The following is a 24,756-nucleotide window of genomic DNA, read 5'->3' on the forward strand; positions in this document are numbered from 1 at the left end:
CCTGTGTCAGCAGTGGATCCTGGTGGTCCTGGCCCATGCCAGGGCTTCCTCCTAAAGAGTCAGTCATAAGAAGTATCCAAAAGCCTTCCTATCACATGCTTTTACCTATGACCAAGACCAAAGAGTAGCTCTGGAATTAGAACAGAGGGAGAGTAAAGCTTTATGTTCTTTCTCATAAAAGAAGGCCCAAAACACTTCTTACATATTAAAGCAAATAAACACCAAAAGAGCTGTGGGTCTGGGATCCTAAGACATGCCCAAGTCAACTGAAGCATGCCACTGGACATGGGAGACTGCACTTTCTGAAGCAGTAGTGGCATGTTGACTGTAGAGAACATGCAGAAATGGGGAGGGAGCATGGAAGAAAGAAAAACAGGGAGGGGGAAGACTGTCATGTGAAAGAGTAAATACAGAAAAAGAGGAAAACATCAAAGCTGGAACCCTGTGGTCACAATTCAGTGATCTTGGGACGGCAGGTGGGATTAATGCGGGGACAGCATGAGGCCAGAGCAGCCATGGGGTATGGGGTCAGGGCAAGGATAGGGTGTGGAATTAATAACGCAGGGATGAGGTGTGGGGTCAGGGCAGGGATGGGGTATGGGGTCAGGGCAAGGATAGGGTGTGGAATTAGTAATGCAGGGATGAGGTGTGGGGTCAGGGCAGGGATGGGGTATGGGGTCAGGGCAAGGATAAGGGGTGGGATGAATACAGGGATGGGATGTAGGGTCAGGGCAGGGGTGGAGAAGTGTTTTTTGGTTTGTTTGTTCGTTTTGCTGTGTTTCCCTTTAGGACATCAATAATTAACATTTGTTGCCTAAGGGAACTGTGATGGGGAGAACTTGTGACTAACAGCTCCTAGGAGAAAAAGAGTTGGTAAGAGCAATAGAATCATATAAAATATTAGTACAGGGAACGGCCTCAGAGATCATCTAGTACAACGCTCTCACTTTACAGATGACAAACTGAGGCCTCAAGAGACACAGAGGTTTTTCGAAGGTCACTCAGTGAGCAGAGCCATGGTCCACTCCATCAGAGGCTCCCTAACTTGCTGGGGCAGCAGAGCACCTGGGAGACCCCAGAGAACACCATCAAATATTCATACACCAAAGCAAATAGCTGAATATCTCACTGGGCACAAAGTCACATGTGATCACTCTGAAGACTTGAGTGTGGTCACAGGAACCAAAAGCTTGGGGAAATTTTATGGGAAAAATTTAAGATGAAGAGAATGCTGGCTTATTTTTGTTCTGCACATGGGGAGAAAACTGCCACTCATTTTTACTTCTTGAAGGATGATTTACTCCTCCTGGTGGTGCTTTCCATGTGGCTTTATTGGAAGGGCCCCAGCCCCAGACAGGATAGGAGGTGGGGTTGGAGGGGAAACGGGACTGCGCTCTCACTGTGCACCACAGTTGAGTCCACCAAGGGGCCCACGTCGGGGATGGCGACGGTGACGCTGGTGCTCTCGGTGGTGGCCTTGTCCGTGTTGGCCGTGATGCAGGAGAGGTCGGGCTCACTCTGGCTGATGACCCGGCCCATGTCTAGCTGCACATCCCCCAGCAGGGCCTGCTCACTGCTACCTTCCGGCTCCTGCTCCGTCGGCACCATGTCCTTCCCCACTTCCAGCTCAGGATGGGGCAGGACTAAGGGGGCATTAGCCTCATCAAGGCCTCCTGCCAGCCCGGAGCCTCTGGACACCATCAGACTGTTGGTCCTGTGGAGAGAGGAGGAGAGAGCTGGTGCTCAGATGCTGTCCCCAAATGGCGGGTGTGCCTGGCACGAGGGGGAGGTGGGGAAGCTCAGGCAGCCTGGAAGGCACAAAGCCACCACCGCCTTCCACCCCACCCAGCCAGGCAGAGAGGTGCTAAGACCCACACACCATGGTCACTGCCTTACTCCTGTCCTTCTATCCACGACCCACTTCCAACAGGCCCTCGTTTTCAGGGGGACAGAGCCCACTGCCTGTTATATTTATTCATACTTCACAAAGTGTGTGTCAGCATAATTTCCATTTTATAAAAGGGGAAACTGGAGCTCAGAAAGGCTTATATTGAGGAATGCCTAACAGCAGCCTGTGCGCCATCCATTTGGGACCCCGTGACTCACTCACCTCCTTAAATCCTGGGCTCTCTCTTCTTGGATCGTTGGCTCCTTGGCACCATGGTTGCCCCTGAGCTCAGGGTCCTTCTCCCCTTCAGTGGGCATGGCTTCATCCAGACTGCGTTCCTGGCTAGCAGACCTGCTCCGAGAGGCTGAGGAGGACTCCTTGCCTTCCGTCCTGACGCGGCGATGCCGGCTGCGCCGCTGGCTCTGCCTGTGCCTGGCCCGGTCCTCAAAGGTCACCACAGCCTCTCCTCCCCCCGCCTCCTGCTGAGTCGGGTCACAGTTCCCATGACAGGGCCTGGCCAGCCACGGCGGCTCCCGCTGGCCCAGGGACAAGGGGGTCCTCTGGTTGTCCAGGGCACTGGATCGGTCACCTCCATCCCCCTTGAGGGACCCCCCACGGCTGATGCGCTCCTCCTCGAACTTCTCCAGGGCCAGGCCCAGGGCCAGGCCCTCGATGGCCCTGGGTCTCCGATAAAGGCTGGAGTGGGTGTTGAGTGGGTTGAGGGAGCTGAGTGGGTTGAGCGGGTTCATGGACGGCGCCTCCTCCCTGTTGAGGGCCTCCTGGCTGGACATCTGCATGTGCTTCCGCAGCTGGCTGGTGCGCTGCTCCCACACAGACATGTGGTGCCGGCGCCTCCGCTCCCTCCTGCCAAGGGGAAAGGGCAGGGCTGTGGTCAGAGCCTGAAAGCTGCAGGCAGGGAGGGTGGCCGCAGGGGCCATGTGAGAGGGCGGGACACATGGTGGGGGCAAATGGGAGCGCCCAGGACCTGCAGACAGGAAGCACAGAAAGATGCGAGGAGCAGGCGGGCCACACGTGAGGAGCTCATCGGGCAGGTGCCTCCCAGCCTGGGCACTTTCCACTCCAATCCCTGCTTTGCAGTAACTGAGGGGTGGGTAGGCATCAGCCCTGGGAGGGGTTCCAAGTCCCCAGGGCCTGCTGGGGCAGCAGTCCACAGGCTTACCACGTCTTCACTCCCCTGCTCTCCTTGCTTTCAGGGCGTCTGCTTGTACACACTCAATGGCCCTTGATTCAAGGTCAAAGGTCTTTCCTCCTCCTCTTCCCCTCAATCTCCCTTCCCTCTCAGGTTACAGCCTGGGACAATGAGGGCTGAAATGGTCAGATACCATTGAAGGGTGAGAAGAGTGCCAGGCAGACTTATTACAAAAAGTCTTGATACCACCCTCAAAAGTGAGAGTGCTATGAGTCTCTTTCACAATAGCTAATAAAAGCCACAGAAGGCTAAGTGCAGAGACCACCAGCAGCTCATACTCAAAACTGCGATTGAGCATTTCAGCCCAGGGGCCTAGAGGAGCATTCACGGGGCAGCAGAAACACATGAACACAAATGCAGGAGAGCACACGGGAGAGGGCTTGCTGGGCAGACGGGGAGTCACCTCCTCCCCACGCCTGTGCCTGTGGGCGCACACCTACAAACTGTGAAGGGGACACGCCGATGTACCCACACGCACCCTCACTGAGGCCCACACATAGCTGTACACAACTGCCTACGTGAGAGGTACACCCACCAACACTAACACAACATATACCCATTCACAGGCCAGACTGAAGAGCGAAAAACACACAGGTCACATACGTAGACACACACTGATATAAGCACATGTTGAGAGGTGCAGAGGGCATATCCACAGATCATGTGAACAGAACACACACACACACACCAAGCCTCACACTGACATGCACACCCAGTGCCACTTTGTCTATGGCAAGGACAACGACACATTGTCCCACACCCACACGTAACCACTCACAAACACGCAAACTGGTACACACATACAGGTGGCTGCTGCGTGGCTCCCACATCGACATGTGGTGTCTTCTCCTTCTGTCTCTTCTGGGGAAGAAAAACGAACAGGTTCAGTTCACCCCAACCTCTAGGAACCTCAAGCCCCAGAGCCACCAGCGGATTTCTGGAGGGGGACACAGAGTCCTCTGCGTGGCCATCGGGTCTCCATGTGCCTGCTTGCCTTCTGTAGACTCCCCATGTTCGACTCTCCAATGCAGTGACTTTCAATTCCTTGCTATGTGCAAATACATGGATCTAGTTTTTTAAGCACACATGCAGAGCCACACAGGCTATGCCATTTCACACGATCCACAGCTCCAGATGCTCAAACACCATGCCCCACAGGCACGCAAACTTCCACCTACACATCCTTCAGATTCCTATTTTGGAAATCCAGTAGATGTTGCTGAGTAGTTTTCTTCCCCTCCCCCGAGTCATTTCTAGGGCTAGCATAGCACATTCATTGGGTGTGGCTCCCCAGCTCATGAGTCCTGTAGCAGACCCTGACCCAGCTTCACAAAACATGCAGGGGAGCAAGTGCTCTGCCATGCATGATGTCAAGGCTACAAAGTGGTCCATGGTCAGAGGCAGCACCATCTTTCCATAGGCCACCATCCACGTACTCCAGGATATGAGCAGTGACCTCTGCCTATGAGCAATGCAGAGGCCCTGGCCACAGGCCCTGTTCTATGTTCGGCAGGGCAGAGCACAATATTGACCTTCTAAGCCTTGTAGAGAGAAAACTCTCTTTCATATGCATATTGTGTTCTTACAAACACAAGGTTAGAATGGCGACGTATGAACTGTGCCCACAAAAACAGACGGGACGCCTGGTAAATAAGCTGTCAGCACAGGGTCAATGCTCAGCTAGAGGATGATACATCTGGGCTATCCTTGCAGTAAGCCTGCCCCAGTTACTGGCCTGATGAACTCAGTCCAGCCCGATGGGCCCTGCTTGGACCTGGGATGTTGGCAAATGCTGTTCCTCTCCTGATAAAGCTGATGCCCACCCACAGAGAACATGCTAGGCAAATTAATCCCCATCAACTACCATCTTTCACATGTCTGCAGAAGAGCCCCCACCCTCTGAGGGAGCAGAGGCAGTTGGTCTGAGGCCCACTCTGGGTGTATGGAAGATGCACAGTGCACATGTGTGTGGCTGCCCAGGAGCACCCACTGATGCAGACATCGTTGTGGAGAAGCCTGTGAGCTCCTCAACTGAATACATCCCTCAGCATCAGTGGTCTGCAATGCAACAAGGCACAGGTGGGGGCAGGAGAGCCAAGAAGCATGGGTAGATACAAAAGTAGAAGCGTACGCTCTAGACAGGCAGCATGCACACCTGCTAGGAAAAGCACATCACACCATCTATTTGCAAATTCTCAAATATTCAAATACCAGCTATCCAGAAGCATGTGTGTAAGAGTGTATGTACGTGGAAGGATTCTCTCTCTCACACACACAAGCATGGGCATTCTCTCTACTCACATATGCACAGATTCAAACTTACATTCATACCTAAAATCATACAGAGAAGCATCCACATGTCTCCAACTCATATGAATGAGACCTTGTGTACACCCCACAATAGCCTTGTGGGATAGGAAGGGCAGGTGGCATTCTTCTCATTTCAAAGAGGAGGAAACAGAGGTTCTGAGATCAGAGTGGTTGTCTCTCTGAGATCACAGAGTATATTAGTGAGAGAAATATAACTAGCACTCAGGCACTTTGGTTTTTAACAGTGCTTCTTCTGTGTTTCCCCATGGACAGCCATGTTTGCACTTAAAGTGTAGTCCGAAATCAGCAGTTTTGCCTTAACACCCAAGCAGGGCATGAACACCTGAGCAAGGCATACACAACTGAGCAGAGCACACACACCTGAGCAGTGTATGCACACTGGTGCAGGGCACACACACCTGTGCAGAGCACACACACACCTGAGCAGGGCACATACACCTGAGCAGTGTACACACATCTGTGCAGGGCACACACAGCTGAGCAGGGCACACACACCCGAGCAAAATGCACACACACCTGAGCAGGGCACACACACCCGAGTACGGCACATACATCTGAGCAATGTACACACATCTGTGCAGGGCACACACAGCTGAGCAGGGCACACACACCCGAGCAAAATGCACACACACCTGAGCAGGGCACACACACCTGAGCAGTGTACACACATCTGTGCAGGGCACACACACCCGAGCAAAATGCACACACACCTGAGCAGTGCACACACACCTGAGAAAAATGCACACACACCTGAGCAGGGCACACACACCCGAGTAGGGCACATACATGTGAGCAATGTACACACATCTGTGCAGGGCACACGCAGCTGAGCAGGGCACACACACCCAAGCAAAATGCAGACACACCTGAGCATTGTACACACACCTGTGCAGAGCACACACACCTGTGCAGGGCACACACACCTGGGCAGAGGACACACACCTATGTAGGACTCACACACCTAAGCAATGTAGACACACTTGTGCAGGGCACATACACCTGAGCAGAATACTCACACAAGCAGGGTGCACACATCTTTGCAGGGCACACACATCTGTGCAGGGTACACATACCTGAGCAGAGTGCACACAGCTGAGCAGGGCACACACACCTGGAGGTGGCTCACACCAGCAACACCAACCTCACAGCACATGTACAGCACCAAAGCCTGGGTGTCTGCTGGTCTTGGATGTTTGCAGCACCTCCTTCTACCTCGCTGTGCCCTGATGCACACTCTGCTCAATTCCCACGGCCCTGCCAGTGCCTACCCACATTTCATTCATTCTTTCATTCCAGAAATAGTGAGTTTCTACTCTGGGCCAAGCATCGTCCCAACTCACATCTCTCTAAACCCACTTCTCCCCCAGGCTTCCTCATCTCAGTAAATAGAACCACCCACTCCTAAGTGGCAGCCAGGCCTACCCATCCACATTTTTGGATACCTGTGTGTATGTGTTTTTAACCCAAACTCATGAGTTCAGGGAAGGTGGAGCAGAAATTACTCAAGGCCCAGAGAATATTCCAGAGAGGAATATTCCCTATCAATCTTTGGCATTTCCCTATCAACTTTTAACAATTTGGAAGGGAATTTTTTTCTCTCACTCACAGAAGAGGGATCCAAGGGCCAGGCCTTTAGTTTTAAAAGGCAAAGGCAAGATGATGGCCGTGCATGGAGGGAGGTCCCCCCCCACACGCACACAACCCTGGCACGCCCCACAAGGCAAGAAGAGGCTGCTGGGAGCCATTTACCGGAGCTCTAGCCAACCAAAGGCTCCTCCCTTACTAGCTTCAAGTAACAATGACAGGATCATTGCCAGGATAGACTTCCACCCCCTTGGGGGTCTCAGACCATCCCACAGATGCCCCAGCACCACTCACCACTCACACAGTCCTCATGCAGGCCTGGACACAAACAACAGGAGTTATGTGGTTCTACAGTCACTTCCCAGCCTCTCCTCCCACACCTCCCCGTCTCACCATGCAGAGACCAGGCCACGCAGGGCCCAGGCCGACTGCCTGTAGCTCTACCACAGGTCCAGGCTGGCCCCCTGAAGCAGTAGACTCACCACTCTCCTTTATCACCTCCTGTTCTCTCCCTAGTCCACTTCAACTGGGTTCTGTTCCAACCTGGCCATGGAAATGGCTCTTGTAAGGTCACTAACAGCTTTCATTTTGCCATATGCAATGGTCCCTTTTCTGTTCCTTATTGTATGTGATTTTTCTACAGTATGCAGCACCGGCACCCACTCCTCCTTCCTGCAGAGTCTTCCCTCACAGGTTTCCAGCATACTATGCCTCCTGTTCTTTCTCTTGCCTCCTAGCTGTACTCCCTTGGTCTCCGTGGCTGGTTTCTCCTTGTAGCAGGATCACTGTCAGCCTCTGTCCTCAGCAGCTAGGTCTCTGGGATACCTGACCCATACCGATGACTTAAATACCATCTAAACGCGAATAACCTCTGCCAATCATTGTTTTAATTCTGACTTTTCTGAGCTCCTGCTGCAGGTAACCAATAGCCTATTCAACACTCGGATGCCTTAGAAGAATCTCAAAATGAACTTTAGATTTCCACCGGTTTCCAAGGATCCAGTAACTACCACCACCCCGCAACCCGCTGCTTAGTCTGCAAAACCTTAAAACCTGGGATCAATTTTTGTTTCTTCCCTTTTATTCATCCTCACCCCTGCCACATTGAATCCATGAGCTCATCCTATTGGCTCTCTCTCCAAACTACAGACTGAATGGGATTACTCATGTCCTCCATTTCCCCCACCCTAGTCTAAACCCCCATCACCTCTCCCCTACTTTACTCTGAGAGCTGACTCTTTCCCTGCCTCCACTCTGGCCCCTACAGTCCGTTATGCTCCATAGAACAGAGTGATCTTTTTAAAAGTGTAAATCATATCCTATTCATCCTTCCACTTGAGGTCCTCCTGTGATTTCAGCCAGAATAAAAGCTAAATTCTTCCACCTGGACTTTAAGGACCTCAGAGTCGGCCCCGTCCCCTCCCCGGCCCTGTCTCTATCTCCCCTCATTAATTACACATCAGCCACACTGGACCTTGCTGGGAACACTCTTCCTTCAAAATGTCATAGGACTGTCATCTACACATTTAGGTCTCTGCTTAAACAGCTCCCCCTCAGAGAATCCCTTCTGGCTTGACATAAGCTGCTCCCACCCAGCTCCTGTACTTCTCCACTATAGGACCCTGTTTCATTTACTTATAGCACTTGTCACTATCTGAAATGATGTGCGTGTTTATTATCTATCTCGCTCACTGCGTATTCTCAGGAACAGTTCCAGTATGGAGTAGGTACACTCCTGCAACCAATAGTTTTGTGAGTTGATGAATTGGCTGTTAGCACAGGAGCTCAGTGATCAGTGAAGGGGGCAGCTGACTCACTCGATCGAAGGCATGTTGGGTGCAGACATCGGGCTGACCTCCTTGGCCTTCTGCAGTGCATGTTTCTGGTTGAAGGCCTCTTCTTCCTCCTGTTCATCCTAGACACAAAGCAGAGATAGCTTTGCTTGGGATCCCCAGGAAGGAGAGTAGCTTCCCTTGGCTCTCCTAAAGAAGAGTTCTGAATACCAGGTGAAGTCAGGAAGACACAGGAAGAGGATAAACAAGGTAGCAAGATGTTAGGTTGGCTCGGAGACTTCTGATGGCCAGAGGCCAGGCCCCTTGGGAGTCAGGAGCCTCACTGCTCCGGCATGGCCAGCAATCCTTGTCTCCATCCTGGAGCCATCCACGGGCTGCTCATGAGAACCAGGAGAAGTCTACCCCAACCCGTAGTCCTCAGTGGAGGTGGCTATGGCTGTGGAGGTCAGTGGCAGGAGCTGACACTTCTCAGATGTCCTACAGTGTCTAGAAGTGATGGAGCAGGGGCCTTCCAGGCAAGGACCCCGCCGAGTAAAGTGCCGAGGCTGAGCACCCCATTGCAGTGTCTTCCCTGCACAGCTAAGTGGGTGCTCAGGCAGAGCTCTCATCCCTTCAAGCAGCATTCCTGCAAGCATCCCCTCTGTGATGAACCCAAGGAAAACCAGCTCAGGTAAAAGGATTAGAGCTGATAAGAGCACATACATCTTCAGAGCATGCTATGGTTTTCACAGACATTATTTTACTTGATCCTCATAGTAATCACGTGAGGTACACAATGCAGATATGGCATTCCTGCCTCACACATGAAGAAACCGATGCTAATGGAGATCAGGAGTCCAAGCCAAGCCAGCATAGCCAGTGGCAGGTGTGGGACTCAGACCCAGTTTCTCAGCTACTTAAAGCTGGTATTTTTCCTACCATATATGCGGATAATAAGACCCTCAAGGATGTAGAAAGAACATCAGAGAACGCATGGAAGAAGCTCAGAAACGTCAGCAGGATGCTATGCACTTCTGTCCAAAACCAAATTGACACTCTCTGTGGAGAAAAGGGTATTTACTCATCTCTGTAGACCATCCCACTGCTGTTAATATTGCCTCCCCATACTGGGGAAATTAATCAGAGAAAAGAAGGGAACAGTTCTGTGAAAATTTCCCAGAACTGTATCTGGGAAATTTAGTATCTGGCTTCATTGAAATTTCCCCAAAATGACCTTGGCCACTGGAATATCCCAATAGCCATAGCCCAGGAACTGTGATGGCCCTGATCTCTCTCCTACCAAAACCCAGAAGGGTTAAGTCATGTGATTCAGGTCACACAGCCATAGGTTGCAGTAGCAGAGGTGGAACTTAAAACCAGGGCTCTAGAATTTTCCTGACTCTCCATGATAATCCTGGAAAGGATTCCTTTGAGGGCTCATAGAAATTAAGATGTTATTTTTTGTGTTCCTTGAGGCCCCCTAGGTGAGGTTGAGGCTCACCAAACTCAATAAAAGTGAACCAGGCTTCCATCATCGGTGTGTGGCTATCCAACTGTCCAGAAGTTTCCAGAAAGGGCCTTCTTGGCAGGCCTGAGTCAGACAATGTAGACTTTTGGAGAGAGTTCCAAAACCCAGAGGGCACCCAGTGGCACTAGAGAAACATCAGATCCCCAGAGAACAATGCTTACCTTGGTCAGCTCCTGGGCGTTGGCCAGGTTATCTACAGCGATAGCCAAGAACACATTCAGTAGCGTGTCTGGGGTGATGAATTAAGGATGGGCAAATAAGAAAAGCAAAAGTCTTCAGCAAGGCTGAGAGGCCACCTAATGATCTTTCCTGCCTGGGACACTAATAGGAACAGAAGCTACCCGGAAGAGTCACTTAAGCAGGGGCTGTGGGAACAGACAGGGCGATGCTGTACAACTCTGTTGAAAGGAGAAAGAGGGTATTTCTTCCTTCCTTCCACATATCATCTCTTTACCCAGGATAAAGAAATACCTGAATCAAACCATCTGGGGGCCAGATGGGGTCAGGAGAATTACGATACTGTGAAAAGTTATTATTTGGTCTTTAACTATGTATCCCAGCATACAACTCTTAAAATCCTTAGAAACTCCAAAGTGATATCTGGTAGCCCCTAGGTAGCTTCTGGACGGGGGCTGGTCACCAAACCAAGGCATGATTAGAGGGTTGGAACTTTCAGCCCTATCCCCCCAACCTCCAGGGAGGGAGGAGGGACTGAAGGTTAAGTTGATCATGAATGGCCAATGGCTTAATCAATCATGCCTATGTAATGAAGACTCCATAAAAATCCAAAAGGACAGGGTTCAGAGAGCTTCTGGATAGCTGAATATGTGGAGGTTCCTGGAGACTGGCACTTCCTGAGAGGGCATGAAAGTTCTGTGCCCATCCCCAATGTCTTTCCCTCTGCCTCTCTTCAACTGTATCCTCTGTAATATCCTTTATAATAAACTGGTAAATGTGTTTTCCTGAGTTCTGTGAGCCACTCTAGCAAATTAACTGAACCCAGGAAGGGGGTTGTGGGAACCCCAAATTATAGCCTTCAAAACACAGGTAAAGTAACCTGAGGCATGCAATTGTCATTGTAAGGCAGTGGCAGTCTTGGGGATTCAGCCCTCAACCTGTGGGATCTAATACTATCTCCAGGTAGATAGCATCAGAATTGAATTAGAGGACACCAACTAGTATCCGCTGCAGGATTGTTTGCTTGGTGAGTAAAAAAACCCCACACATTTGGTTACAGAAGTCTTCTGCATTGATTGTTGATGAGTAAGGGAACAGAAAAAGCACTTTGAATTTGTTCAGCCACATTCAAAAGGTCTTTAGACAGCTGTGGCCTCTACCCATAGCAATAACAACTAAGAGAATCACTGAACAAGATGTGTAGGGAGCTCAGTGTGGGAGCTCATCTGCCCATTCTGGGAGGCTGAAATTGAATCCTACCTAGGCCAATGGGCGTCACACCATTCTGTCCTTAAAGACAAAAAGAATGAGATTCCACAGCCCCTGTTACTGAGCATCTCCCAATAATGAGATGCTAACTTCTCCCATTCTTCTTGTGAGGGTCCTGAAGGGTTCCACATTTCATTTAACAAAATGTCACACAGCAGACATGATTCACTATGAAATATATTCCTATGCCATACTCTAGGGCCTGAAGTCTCAATTTCCAACTATCTTCAAAGCCTATGTGTTGCGGAACATAGAACTGTTGTTGCATCAAAGTCCAGCTCTGACTACCCCCAGAATATCAGGACAATTATTATGCCATTGGGACACATGGGGCTTCCATGACTGTGACTCACTACCTGGTGTTCTTTTCATGAGTTTCTCATGTTGAGCTTCTAGTCAGCTCCAACCTCTAGACGTTTTCAGGGCAGAAAACTTAAAAGAGTACGTCTAGTCTATGAAGCTATGGAAAATGCAAAAATACACCTGCATCCCATGGTTCTCCCTTTTTATTCTACTAATCCCAATTCATGGCCAACCCCACTCCCCAAAAGCATCTAACAGTTGTATAGAAGTTTGTAATTATAAATCACATGCAAATAAATTGTCTCATTTAGTATTCACCACTAACAAAGGAGATAAATATTATTATCCTCCTTTCAGTTGTAAAAAACAGAAGCTTGGAGTGATTAAGTAACTTTCCTAAGGCCACACAGCTGATACACAGAGTTGCTGGGATTAAAACCTAAATCTCCTGGTCTAGATCTTGTGATTGGCTAGGGCACTGGAGTTAGATGGAACTGGACTTTAGTCTCCCTTTACAATTTAATAGTTATTTTACTCGAGATTTTTTTTTCTCCTATAAGGATTAAATAGTGCCTATGAAGCACTTAGTTTAAGGTCTCACGTATAGCCCAAATACAGTACATATTTGCTAGAATTAGCAGTAATGGCATTAATCCTAATGCTAATGTTTTGAGATCTTACTATGTGGCAGGCTTTGTTCTACATTAGCATGTAATTAATTCATTAGTGGTATAATGTGCCTATTTCAGCCTACAGTGATCTCTGCTTTGTCTAATGTTGTCCAGCTCATAGTACCACCAACCATTCAATGTAACAGTCTCCTATGTTATTCTTTGCATACATGACAGATTTGGATAATACTCTATCTTGTTTATGTTTGTATTCTTTACCCAACTAGTACATGAAGTCCTTCAGATCAGGATCCTTATTTACTTTAGCACACCAAACAATGTCCACGCCCCTGTCCCACCAACCCAAGCTCTAGCACCACCACCACCAATACCTCCTCAAATGCTGGTCCAGGAAGGCGGGCAGCTTGAGGAGGTACATCTTAAAAAGGATACAGTTGCCAAACAAGGTAAGCACAATGAAGTAGATGGCAGACCACATGCCTGAGCTGACCCCGCCCTGGGAGCGGATCCCATTGTACATCACCTCATTCCAGTCCTCACCCGTCAGGATCTACACAAAGCAAATGACAGGCACATCAGAAACCTGGGCTGGTGGAGAAAATGGGGTCAATACCAAGGGCAAATTCTGGGCCTGGGTCTTTTGCATCTACCCCTTTGCTTGACCATCCTGCCAGGGAGTTAAAAAAAAGTCCCATAAATAATCCTAAACTTTCTTTTGATATGGAAGAGAATTTTAGACACTGAAAATGGAAGGAGAGCATCAAAGGGAAAGGTTCTGTTCCTCCAACTACAGAGTGTCTCCCACCTTCAGTTTTGCAAGGTCCTTGTGGAAATCACACAGATCAGGTGGTCTGGTCATTACCTAACTGTCCTCAGAGCTGCCCAGATACAGGGTCTGGAACAGCAGCAGGATTGGAAAGAGCCTTGTGAGCTGCAGTTCAGGAAACTTGGGTTCTGGTCCAACCTCAGATTCTGGCCAAATAGTATTTTTCTTTAGGTCTAAGATACTATCAATTTTGAATTTTCCCCATGATTTAAACAGTTGAGTTTTGGGGGGAGCAGGGGTGGAAAAGAGACCTTGTTAAATAAACACCATTTAATGGATACCTCGTTAAATGGGTTAGAAGATGTCCCTAGATTTCAGAAAACCACAGATGTGATTCTTGGCTGAATGCCTCAGACTCAATGTCTCCTGCAAACTCACAGGTGTGGGAGAAGGACAGTGAGATGGTCCCAACAGAGCTCTCTTATTATTGGTAAGAACAAAGCCACAGAAGTTCTAGGGATTATTGTAGTAATGACTGCTCAACTAGAAAGAGTGTCTCACTCCCCTGGGAGGAGCCTGGAAAGGAAAAGCAGAATTATCCTGAAACTCATCCTTGTCTTGCAGTGTGCAGTCCAAGGGACCTCACGCAGCACTTGTGAACCGTCAGCTGGCCTCATACCTGGAACACGGTCATGATGGCTGCAGGGAAGGTGTCAAAATTTGCCGAAGGAGTCCCATCATTAAAGTTAAACCTGAAAAAAAAAGTAGAGAAAAGAATGGAATGAAAATCTCACATACCAAGTTTTTCATTCCCCAAGATCACAGTTTCCATCACTTCTTTTCCCCTTTCTTCTACAACCCCCTTCTTCCCTACTTTTTCCCCATTCCCCATAACTTATAAAGACTGTAACAATGACTACTACTGATGAACTATGCACTTTGAAAGATGTGCCCATGCTGCACATTTCAGGGACAGCACCAAAGAAATGGGTCCCCGGAATGAGAACCCTGTACAGCCTGAAAGTGATAAAAGCAGAGATGTTTACTCCACATATGCACGCACTCGGTGGTCAATTCAGGCCATGGGCAAAGGCAGACAGGACAGTAACATGGTGATCGAGTTAATATTAGACCCTGGCCTAACACAGGCTAGGACTGGGTTTTGAGCCTCCTTTGGATGGAAAGCTTCTGAGCACTTACCTGCCACCAAATAACTGCATTCCTAGGAGAGCAAAGACAACGATGAAGAGGAAGAGGAGGAAAAGTAAACTGATGATAGACTTCATTGAGCTCATCAAGGAGACCACCAAATTCCGCAGGGAAGCCCAATACCTACAGAACCCAGACAATGTGACAGCTGTGAACACTGCATACCAAGTTAGCCCCCAAGCCCAGCTCAGCATCTCCCTGGTAGTCTATGAAATAACCTGCATTTGTATATTTGTAGGAAGTAAAGAGGGCAGCAACCTATTGCTCCCCTTGGGAATGTGGCACCATAGATATTTTTGGTTTAATCTTTGGAGAATAAGGAAGAGCTAAAGAATAGAGAAGGAGTGGGGCAGGGAAGGGATACTTTCCCCCTAAGGGGGAAAGAGAAGATGGAAGAAAATATAAGGCAGAGAAAAGGTTCTACTCTCAAAGTCATTGGGAAAAGTCCAAATTCTGCTCACTTACTTGGTTATTTTAAATATTCTTAGAAGCCGGAGGGCTCGCAAGACACTGATTCCAAAAGACGTACCAGGTCTGAAGATTGCCCAGACCACTTCAAAGATACTGCCCACTGTGACCTAGAGAGGCAATGCCAGTCACAGTGAGAGGAGGAGGAGGAGAAGAAGAGGGGGCATTCTAACGCCCAGCACACAATCAACAGCTCTCAGTGGGGGATGGGGGAATAAAAACTCTCCTCTCCCACCAGCCCTACCTTCAGTAAAACTACCTATGTGGGAAGCTGCCACCTCTCTCCCATTGCTCTTCAATCCCCTTCCTAACTTTAATCCTTCATATTGTAGATTGGCTTACTGACTCCTGTCCTTGGTGAAAACTACAACAGCCAGTTGCTGCTTCTGCTGCTCTGACAAAGGAGTGGTACTCAAAACAAAGAAACTGATTTGGATTAGTACAAGTTTCATCTCAATACAGAAATCTCAGAGAAGGTCTACATTCTCTCATCATCCTAAAATTCAGTGCTAACAAGAACGTTTCGGTCCTTGATATAATAAATATCTCTCAATCACAGAGGTCTTGCATCCCGCAATGTGACAGTTCATGGTGATGTAGGATCTGATTGCTACAAGATGCAGCAATTGCAGATGAACATTTCAATTTCCTTTTAATTATGTATTTATTGAATGTCCACTATGTTCTAGATATTGTGCTAGGAGAAACAACAACTATTAATCCCGAGAGTAATGCCCAAAGGTACGGACACAAAGAAACTAAGGTTAAAGTGATCTCTCACTAGCTGCTATGCCTGAAAATTACCCATACTCAGAACCATATGCTCCAAGTTAAAATGTAGATTAGCAAGTGCTCGAAATCTTTAGCACCTAACTGAAGCTTTGGCAGAAAAAGTAGTGGGATTGGCACAAAGAGAAGTGGTTCAGGAGCCCAAAGTTCTGCGACCCAATTCTGCTGCTAACTGGGTATATGAACTTGGGCACGGGAGCTTCTATTTATTCCTGTGTAAGTGAGAAGGCTAACTCCTGAAATGTAATATAGTTCACAGGACTCCTGTAAGCGGCAGGGGACAAAAATAAAAGATATGTGAAAGCACCTTGAAGTGTTAGCACAATGTATACATTTAGATATCCATACTATGTAGAAAGTAAACAGCTGACTGAGAGATTCTCTGTGGGGACTTGCTAATATAAGAGTGTGTGTGTATGTGTTTGCGTGAGGGTCTATCTAGATAATTATCCCAATTTTAAACTGAAGTAGAAAAACAAATACATAAGCTTCTCTTTCCTATGGAACCACCTCTAGAATCAAGTCCTCTGTCCTTCTTGGGCTTCCCCCAAGATAATAAGTGGTTCAAAAGTCTGGCTATGGGTAGCTTTGTAAACTCTCACGGAGCTATACACTTAAGTGTACCCTTTATAATGTATGTGTTACATTTTAATAAAAATATTGAAAATTAAAGAGCTTAGAAAAACAAACAAACCTTGCATGGGAAGGATTCATTCACTTCTGAATTCCCTTTAGCTAATCTTATTGATTCTCGTTTTATATATTCTGATTTCAGTACCTCATGCTGAGTAAGGAGCAAGCTGCTTATCTAAAACCAGGGCCTATCAACACAAAGCAGGAGCACAGGCAGGCTTCCGATGACTTACCCCAAAATCAAAGCAGTTGAATGAAGAGTGAAAATAAAGGCGAGGCCCCATGCCATACATCTTCAGGGACATCTCCAAGAGGAAGAGTCCCAGAAACAGAAATTCTGCATAGTCTGGAAGTATTAAAAGTAGAGCATTGGTTCCACATGTGGGGTGGGCTCAGGCACTTCTCAGCTAACACACCCACTTACAGAGCAGCTCACAAAAACACATGTCGGGACATTCGGTGGCCATATCAGGCCAGGGCTGGGCAGAGCCTAATGATGTCTGAGTACCCTCTGACCCAGGCTGAGTCCCAGGCGCACTCAACAGATCAGCATTGCTCTCTTTCAGTAGGCAGGCCTGTCACTGGCCTTTATATGGTAGAGGGCCCTCAGAGGGCAAAGAGAGGACTTACTATGGCTTTGATCAAAGGGCTGGATTCCTCCCCACACACCCAGCAGGGACAGGCCCCTGACCCTCACTTATGCCCAGTGGCAGTCTAATCTGGAGCTGACCTATCAGCTCTTCTTCTGGTCTATTTGAGATCTCCACTGCCCTGAGAACTTCCTGCCCAGGATTTCAGTGATCAAAACTCCCGATCATTGAGCCTCCTTAAGAAAGGAACTGAAGGCTTTGTGGTACCCAAAAGTATAATGCTATGCTATCTTGTTGATTCATCAGCAATGATCTGTTCACCTAAAGAATGAAAGCTGGAAACAGTCATGAGATACTCCAGCCCCCTTGAGGATGATGTGGCCTCCCTCACAGTGTGAAGAGGTAGAACTCCTCCTAGCAGGGTGCTTTGCTCTCTTGCGTTCACACACACACCAAGCTGCCCCACATGGGGACCAGCAGAGGAGGCTTTAGAGAGAGGCTTTACTTACAGAGGAGGTGGGTGAGCCACTGGGGCTGGTTGTGATGGACAATGGCCACACAGGCAGTGTTGAGTGCTACAAGGCTCAGCACAATCCAGTAAAACACCTGGGATTTAACCATGTGGCGAATGGAGATGCGCAGAAGCCTTTCCTTGTGCCGGAAATAAGAGACCCCGTCTACCTTTGCACTTTTGATACTGGCTCGGGCCAGAGGTGTGCCTAAGGGGAGAAGTAAGGAAGAAGAATGAGGCTGCAAAATATCCTGTGGTCATCCTCCACGGCCAGGGAGCATTCGAAGGACAAGATGGGCTGCTCTAGTCCAAGGGCAAGGTGACTGCCACATTGCAGGTCTGGGGAATCCCCATCTTATGGGCTCAGTAGTTTCTACAGGCAGTGAACCTGTTTTTCCTCTCTGGGCACTCTCAGTCCTAAGAAATGGAAAGATTCCCCAGGCAGGACACCAGCGTCTTGAATCTTAATAGGATCGTGTTTATGTTTGCAACAGATTGGGCTTCTCTCTGCCCTTTCCTTTTAAATAGCTTCAAGCACTACAATCCTTTTGCTGCATTGGTAGTATTTCTACTACTGGTGGCACAAAACAGCAAGGAGCTTTGTAAGTCTCTTCTGCTTTTGAGGATGGAACAAGATTTTTCCCTTTTTCTGGGGAGGAAAAACCTGCCATCAGCCAGAATCTCCAGGAGCACCTGAGATGGAACCCATAATATTAAAGAATTGCCAATCAGAATTAGTTTTAAGTGAAGCAAATGGCTTCAAGATCTCACATCCATGTCCCTGGAAGCAACAGGTCCTCAGGATCCTTTGAACAATGTCCCAAAGTGGTGATTCTCATCATCACTCCCAGGAGAGGGAGGATACCTCTGCAAATGGAATACATCTGCCACACCTGAAAAACTTGGGTTGGATTCTTAGCCCTAAATCCCATGTTTCATGTGAACAGTATCCCCAGGTCTTTTTTTTTTTTTTTTTTAAACAAATCATTGTAATCTAGATTCCATTTCCACCCTTTTCCTTAATTACATTCATAAATTCTGGACTGTTTGGATTCTTTCCCTCCTTGTGGTGCTTCTCAAAAGATAGGATCTTCCTTTTCATGGGCGATCAGAGAAGTAAAAGATCTAACTGGATCCACTCACCCACAGAGGAGATATCAACACAGTGCTCATCGCTGGAGTCTCGGGTCATGGCCTCTGTCCGGCTCCTCTTGATGGTTGCCCTTCGAAGCACTGCACCAGGGAAAGGGAAGGCCAGTGAGAGGCCACAAGTACACACAGACCATTCTGGACAAAACTTTGAGGAAGGCAGGCAAGAGGCCTTGTTTGAGGTCCCTGTAACATTGTCATCTATCTACCTTTAATACCTGAGCCAGGGTAAGAGAAATCAAGGACGTCTACTAGACCACAAATGCTGTGCTCACCAGCACCTCCTGCAACACAAGGGCTCTGGAAGCCATGCTAGAGCCTATCTAAATGCAGAAGGTAAACAGGCACTCCGTATCCATCTGAACTGGCTCTTCACCTACAATGCCACTTCCTGGTAATGAAAGTGGTCTCAAGGTGACCCCCACACATTTTAAGAGAAGGTCCCTTTAGATAGCATTGGTTGTAGGATGGCCTTTTCCTCGCTCAGTATCAATCACATGCCCTGGAACAAAGCAACTCTTGGGTTTCATTTTCATCACTTTAAAAGGCATTTAAACCTGTGACTCAATTCCCTTCATTTTAAAGCATGAGGGATTTTATGACAGAAAGACTCTCATTTCAAATCCCAGAGCACCGTCTTTTATTTCTTTCTCCCCTTTTGATCAAGAGAGATTGCCATCGCCGAAGAGGGAGCAAATGCAACTGGAATAAGGCGTCAGAACATTTCCTTACCTTCTAAGGCAGATGTTCCAGCATTTTTATTTTCTTCAGCGAGCATGACTTCCTCTATATGGAAACAAATGGTTTGGTAAATTATCTGTAAATGCCAAATTATTCTGCAAGATGAAAATCCCTCAGGGACAGCTCCAGCTTAGGGCAACAGAGAGAGAGAGCAGAGTTCAGAGCCTGTCACAGGCACCAGCATCAGAAAGAAAGCAGGTGTCACAGAGGGTGCACAGAGAGCTCCTGAGAACAGAAAGGAAGCCTCGGGGAGGGGGTGCTTGGGGTAACAATCCACTCTGTGTCTGATACCCCTGTTCAGGAGGATACCTGTGAGAGGAGAAGAAGAGGCTAAAATCCTTGATAGGAATGAAAAATTTCTGTTTCTGTTTTTAATTCCACCCAGCTTCCTGTCTTTCCTAACTCCTTGAACTTCTAGCAGCAAGAGCTTCCTTAGCTTCTCTTGCCAGTGGCCATTGGTCATAACATCTACACCCTCATTCAGGAGCTGAGCCCACGTTTTGGGCTTTAGTCTATGTCTCTGAGGAGGGGTCAGAGGAAGAGATGCCCAAAGGTCCTCGGAGACAGGATGAGGGCTTGTGGGCTTCCTCCTGTCCCCATTGTGTCCATCCTTTCTTGGTTTACCACAGCCTGAGCCAAAGAGGCTTGGGCCAATCATGAATTTGTCCCTAAGATAAAATAAAAAGTAAGTATTTGGTTTTTGTCTCTGGTTCCTGGCAGTCTTTCGTATGCTAATGAAATGACTCATGGAGGAGAGAGGGGCCCCATAGGTTAGAGGAGGTAGCTTGTAGCCAGAACAAACAGCCACAGGACTGGAGGCTAGAACTTTCAGCCTCTCCCTACTCCCACTTCTAGGGAGGAGGGGGCACTAGAGATGAGTTTAATTGCCAATGGCTCATGGTGTAATCGAGCATGACTATGTAATGAAATATCCATGAACCCCCCTAAATGTTGGGGTTCAGGAGGCATCTGAGTTGGTAAACACATCAATGAGCTGGGATGGTGGCGTTCCCAGAGAGGACACGAAACTCTGTGCCCCCCACCCCCATCCCCTGCCCTATACACCTCTTCCATTGGGCTGTTCCTGAGTTGTATCCTTTATAATACAGTATGGTTTTTCCAAAGTTCTGCGAGTCATTCTAGCAAATTACTGAACCAGTGGGGAGTGGGGCGGGGGGAGGTTGTGGGAACCCCAGATTTGTAGTCAGCCAGGCAGATATGCTGGTTGCCTGGAGACCCCACTTTTGGCTGCCATCTAAAGTGGGGGCAGTCCTATGGAACTTTAACCTGTGGGGTCTGTGCTAATTTGAGGTAGTATTTAGTGTAGAATTTAACTGATTGTTGAACACCTAGTTGGTGTTAGAGAACCAAAGGACTGGTTGATGATGAAATAATATATTTGCTTATTGGAGTTCTAAAACAACACCACACAGTCCCCTGTATTCTTCCCTCTTGGTGCCCCCAGGAGCAGTCCCATACTCTACTGAGGTGTCATCATCTGAAGGGGAATATTTTCTACTAAGACTTGTTGGACCAAACCTCACTAGCATCCCTCCAAGTGCACCAACAAAATAGCCTTTCTCTCCCAAGTCTGGTGGGATCCTGCATGCCCTATGAGGAGTGATGGGATGAGTTTTGAGCCCAACCCACAGGCCAGGGAGCTGGAGGCCTCAGTAAACATTCCCTAAGATCCCAGCTGCTGAGGGAAAGCTAGCCTCAGACCCTACTAAACAATGGTTTAATTTAAACATAAACACTTTTAACAAGTAAAAGGACAGTAGGAGAGGTTAAAGTCATTACCATAATTCCAGCTGCAGATAAAACTGAGAGTACATAATGTATTTCCTAGGGAGGCGAACATGTTAAGGCTGGGATAGTACTCATAGGACGGCCATTATTACCAAGTCATAAATGTTGGCTTTCTTTTTTAAGTATAGCCTCTGGCTAAGTTAATAGGTTAAGTGCTATTGGTGAGGCAGTCCTGCCTGCAGACATAAAGGGGTTTTAAGTCATTTTATAGCACATGTTTGGAGGGCATCATTTTAAAATTAGGAACGTGTTAAAATCCCTCATAGCAACTTTAATCACCTTAGCCAGACAGTTACTTTTGCTATACACAATGTCTGGGCTTTGAGGTGGGCAGATCTGGGGACCCCCCAGGATAGATGGAAGGTGTGTGGTGCTGCTGAGATCTCTGGGAAGCACTCAAGGGCTCTGGATGTGCTGAAGCCACCCCCCTTCCTCCCCACCTCATCCCTTTTGCCAAGTTCGCTTTAGAACTTGAGTGTCTTTCCAGGGAAATGTAACCCATATGTCTCTGATTCACTCGCGCTCCATTTGTAAAGGGAAGGGCCAGGAAGCACATTTTGACGTCGCAGTGCGTCTTTTTTCTTAGAAGGAGAGAGCTGGCTTTGCCAACTGGAAGAAAGGGAAGCCTTGGAATTCTGCAAGTATTTGAAAAGCAGAGCCCCAGCGAGCAGCATACCCTGCCACCTGACCTGTGTGGGGTGGCCAGGGCTGGGAGGGCTCCTTCCTGGGTCTGCTGCCAGCTCTCTTAGTGGTCTGTCAGATGGCTCCTCCGCCGAGAAAGCCAAGGACAGCTGGGACCATCGAGCTGCCTGCCTGGCCTGGAGGCAAATCTGCTTGCCCTCCCATGGCAAGCCTGAGTTACCATTCTGGGAAGCGGTAGGGGACATTCATGTCTGCTTCATCCCTACACAACAGCCTTGGAGGAGAAAGGGCGAAACGCAAGTATAGTCAATACACATTGCTTATGTTTCCAGAGGCTACAAGGGAGTGCAGATAGCAATCATACATGTACTCTCTCAATCCTTGGAGGCCACCAAAAGTTGACTGCAGAGCTTAGAGAGGGTTTCTGTGTGTTGGCAGCCACAGCGTCATAGTGTCCTTCCAAAGTTCCTACAGAAGAATAAGGCTCAAGCAACTAAGCACTAAATCATACTCCAAATTTTTCCTCTGTGACCTCACTTTTGTGCTATGTTTTCTATTAGGAATAGAGAAAAGATACTGACTGTCATATGTGTAGTTTTTAAAAAAAATCACTTGTTCCTCTGGAAGAAAATGAAGATATATAATACTAATGAAAACCAACCTTTAAAATAATAAAGAAAGCAAACCCACCCCTTTTCTTGACAAGTATGGGGGTGATTGATACCCCTCATAAGCATCTAAGCCACAGCCAAACTTGAATCTAGTGGCTCTGTGGGTTAATGAAATCATGACAGGTTTGGAACTATTCTCACAGGCAGCTGAGAACTATTCCTAATGCTGAGCCACAGAGTGAGAACTGATGACAGCTCAAGGCTTAGGAAAACACCCGTTCTCACCATTATCTCCTCCCTGGGTGATGGCAATAGCCTCACTACTAGTTCTTCTGCTTCCAACCTTGTCATTCTATGGTCTATTCTCAATGCGGCCAGCACATGCTCCTTTATGGTCTAAAGTCAGAGCACATCAGTGCTCTGCTCAAAACCCTCCCGTGGTTCTTGTGTTACTCAGAGTGAAGCTCGTAGCCCTTACAGTGCCCCATAAGGTCAAACACAATTGCTGCCCACTTCCCCGGTGACAGCCATCACTCTGTCTCGTGTTCCTTCTCCCAGTTCCTTCCCCCTTCTGCTCCTCAGGCACCCCTGGCTCACTCCCATGTTAAGTACTTGGTGCTGAAATACTCCTCTCCCAGATCTTCCTCTGGCTCACTCCTTCATCTCTTCAAGTCTACACACCAGTGGGGCCACCCTGACCTCCTATTTAAAACTGTGGCACATTCTATACTCCATAACCCTACCTTGATCAGTTTTCCCATAGTACTTACTACCTTATCATTGTCTTACGAGTTACTCATTTATTATTTTGTTTATTGTTGCCTTCCCCAACTAGAGAGCTTTACAAGAGGACAGCTTTGGTGAGTTGTTTGACCATTTGGCTCACTGCTGTATCCCAAGTGCTTAGAACAGGGTCTGGCACAAAGTAGGTACTCAATAAATATTTGCTGAACAAATGGATGGCTGTGAGCACCAGAACAGTATTATAACACACCATCAGCCCAGTCTCAGCTCCAGGATTGGGTTATGTTACTTTTACTCAGTTCACCTTGCTAAGATGCCTGCCTTAAGGTGTTGGGTAGATGGGACGGTTTGGTAGACGGGACAGTTAGAGCCCAGAGGAAGAAAGTGGGATGAGCAGGGAACCTTAAGTGCCAACCAGGCATCCAAAGTGTCTCTCTTCTCTTGTCTAGGCTGCCCCTTGAATGGGAGAATTGGGAGTGAGGGGCCGGCCCTGATGTCTCTGCAGCCCACTCACCAGCCTCCTGCAGCCCCCCAGGCCTACCTGCTTTGTCTATCCAGGCACGGTAGCCATTCAGCTCACGCTCAATCTGCTGCTGGCGCCGCAGTTTCATGAAAGCCCTTCGGTTCTCCACTCTCTCTCTCTCTTTGGCAAATTCCCTGTGGAAAAGAAGGATAAGATTCACTGGGTTTGGATAGGGCCATGACTAAGGGAAAGGGTGAATCAAGCAACAGAGACAGAGCATCTGAGCAAGTACCTCTATTAAGCTCATGTACCCTTTCCTCTGATCCAGGCTGCAAATATGACCTCCTTACAATGTTACACAGAAACACACCTCATTCAGCCTCACACAGGAAGCCTTCCCAGACTAGCTGTATTCCAATCAGGACCAACTGATTGCTTGCTCTATTTTGAAAGGTATGTTCTTAGCCATGTGAGAAACTAGGTTTCAAAATGCCATGTTCCACCTCTTCAGCTACAATGAAAACCCTTAACCCTCTGAAGGGCACAGCTACTCTTTCTCCTTTTGATAACAATAGCGATTAATGTATATTGACCAATTATGATCAATATATGACCAAGGCTTAGGAAAACACTTGTTCTCACCACTATCTCCTCCCTGGATGGTGGCAACGGTTTTCACACCCGTTAACTCATTTCATCCTCACAACCATCCTACGAAGTATTAATAATATTAAAATTCCTATTTAACAGATGGGGAAGCCAAGGTTTAGTGAGGTGAAATACCTTGCTGGGATTTGAACTCTAACAACAATGTCGTGTTGCCTCTGCTGTCCTGTACTCTGGTGCTTAATAAAAGCTGCCCACTGAAGATCAATGAGGCTGATGACTTCAAAGGCTAAAATGCTATTCAAAGGTGGCTGATGTCAGTTAAATAAGA

The 24,756-nt window shown here is 47.9% G+C and overlaps 1 protein-coding gene across 3 annotated transcripts in view; it reads right to left on the reverse strand.

The window, feature by feature from the left end:
* CACNA1E (calcium voltage-gated channel subunit alpha1 E) overlaps positions 1-24,756 on the reverse strand; it is a 402,433-nt gene that overhangs the window by 72,821 nt on the left and 304,856 nt on the right. For 2 of the 3 annotated variants that reach the window (XM_025385786.1, XM_025385794.1), the window contains 14 exons: positions 23,898-24,013; positions 19,542-19,595; positions 18,804-18,893; positions 17,659-17,868; positions 16,793-16,905; positions 15,135-15,247; positions 14,661-14,792; positions 14,140-14,212; positions 13,127-13,244; positions 10,475-10,542; positions 8,831-8,928; positions 3,903-3,959; positions 2,111-2,752; positions 1,401-1,714 (listed from right to left, as the gene is read on the reverse strand). In XM_025385786.1, the coding sequence (XP_025241571.1) occupies positions 1,401-1,714; positions 2,111-2,752; positions 3,903-3,959; positions 8,831-8,928; positions 10,475-10,542; positions 13,127-13,244; positions 14,140-14,212; positions 14,661-14,792; positions 15,135-15,247; positions 16,793-16,905; positions 17,659-17,868; positions 18,804-18,893; positions 19,542-19,595; positions 23,898-24,013 (2,198 nt within the window). The remainder of the gene's footprint in view (positions 1-1,400; positions 1,715-2,110; positions 2,753-3,902; positions 3,960-8,830; positions 8,929-10,474; positions 10,543-13,126; positions 13,245-14,139; positions 14,213-14,660; positions 14,793-15,134; positions 15,248-16,792; positions 16,906-17,658; positions 17,869-18,803; positions 18,894-19,541; positions 19,596-23,897; positions 24,014-24,756) is intronic. The other variant, XM_025385803.1, reaches the window with a different exon arrangement.

This window comes from Theropithecus gelada, chromosome 1 (assembly GCF_003255815.1).
Source record: "Theropithecus gelada isolate Dixy chromosome 1, Tgel_1.0, whole genome shotgun sequence".
Lineage (NCBI taxonomy): Eukaryota > Metazoa > Chordata > Mammalia > Primates > Cercopithecidae > Theropithecus > Theropithecus gelada.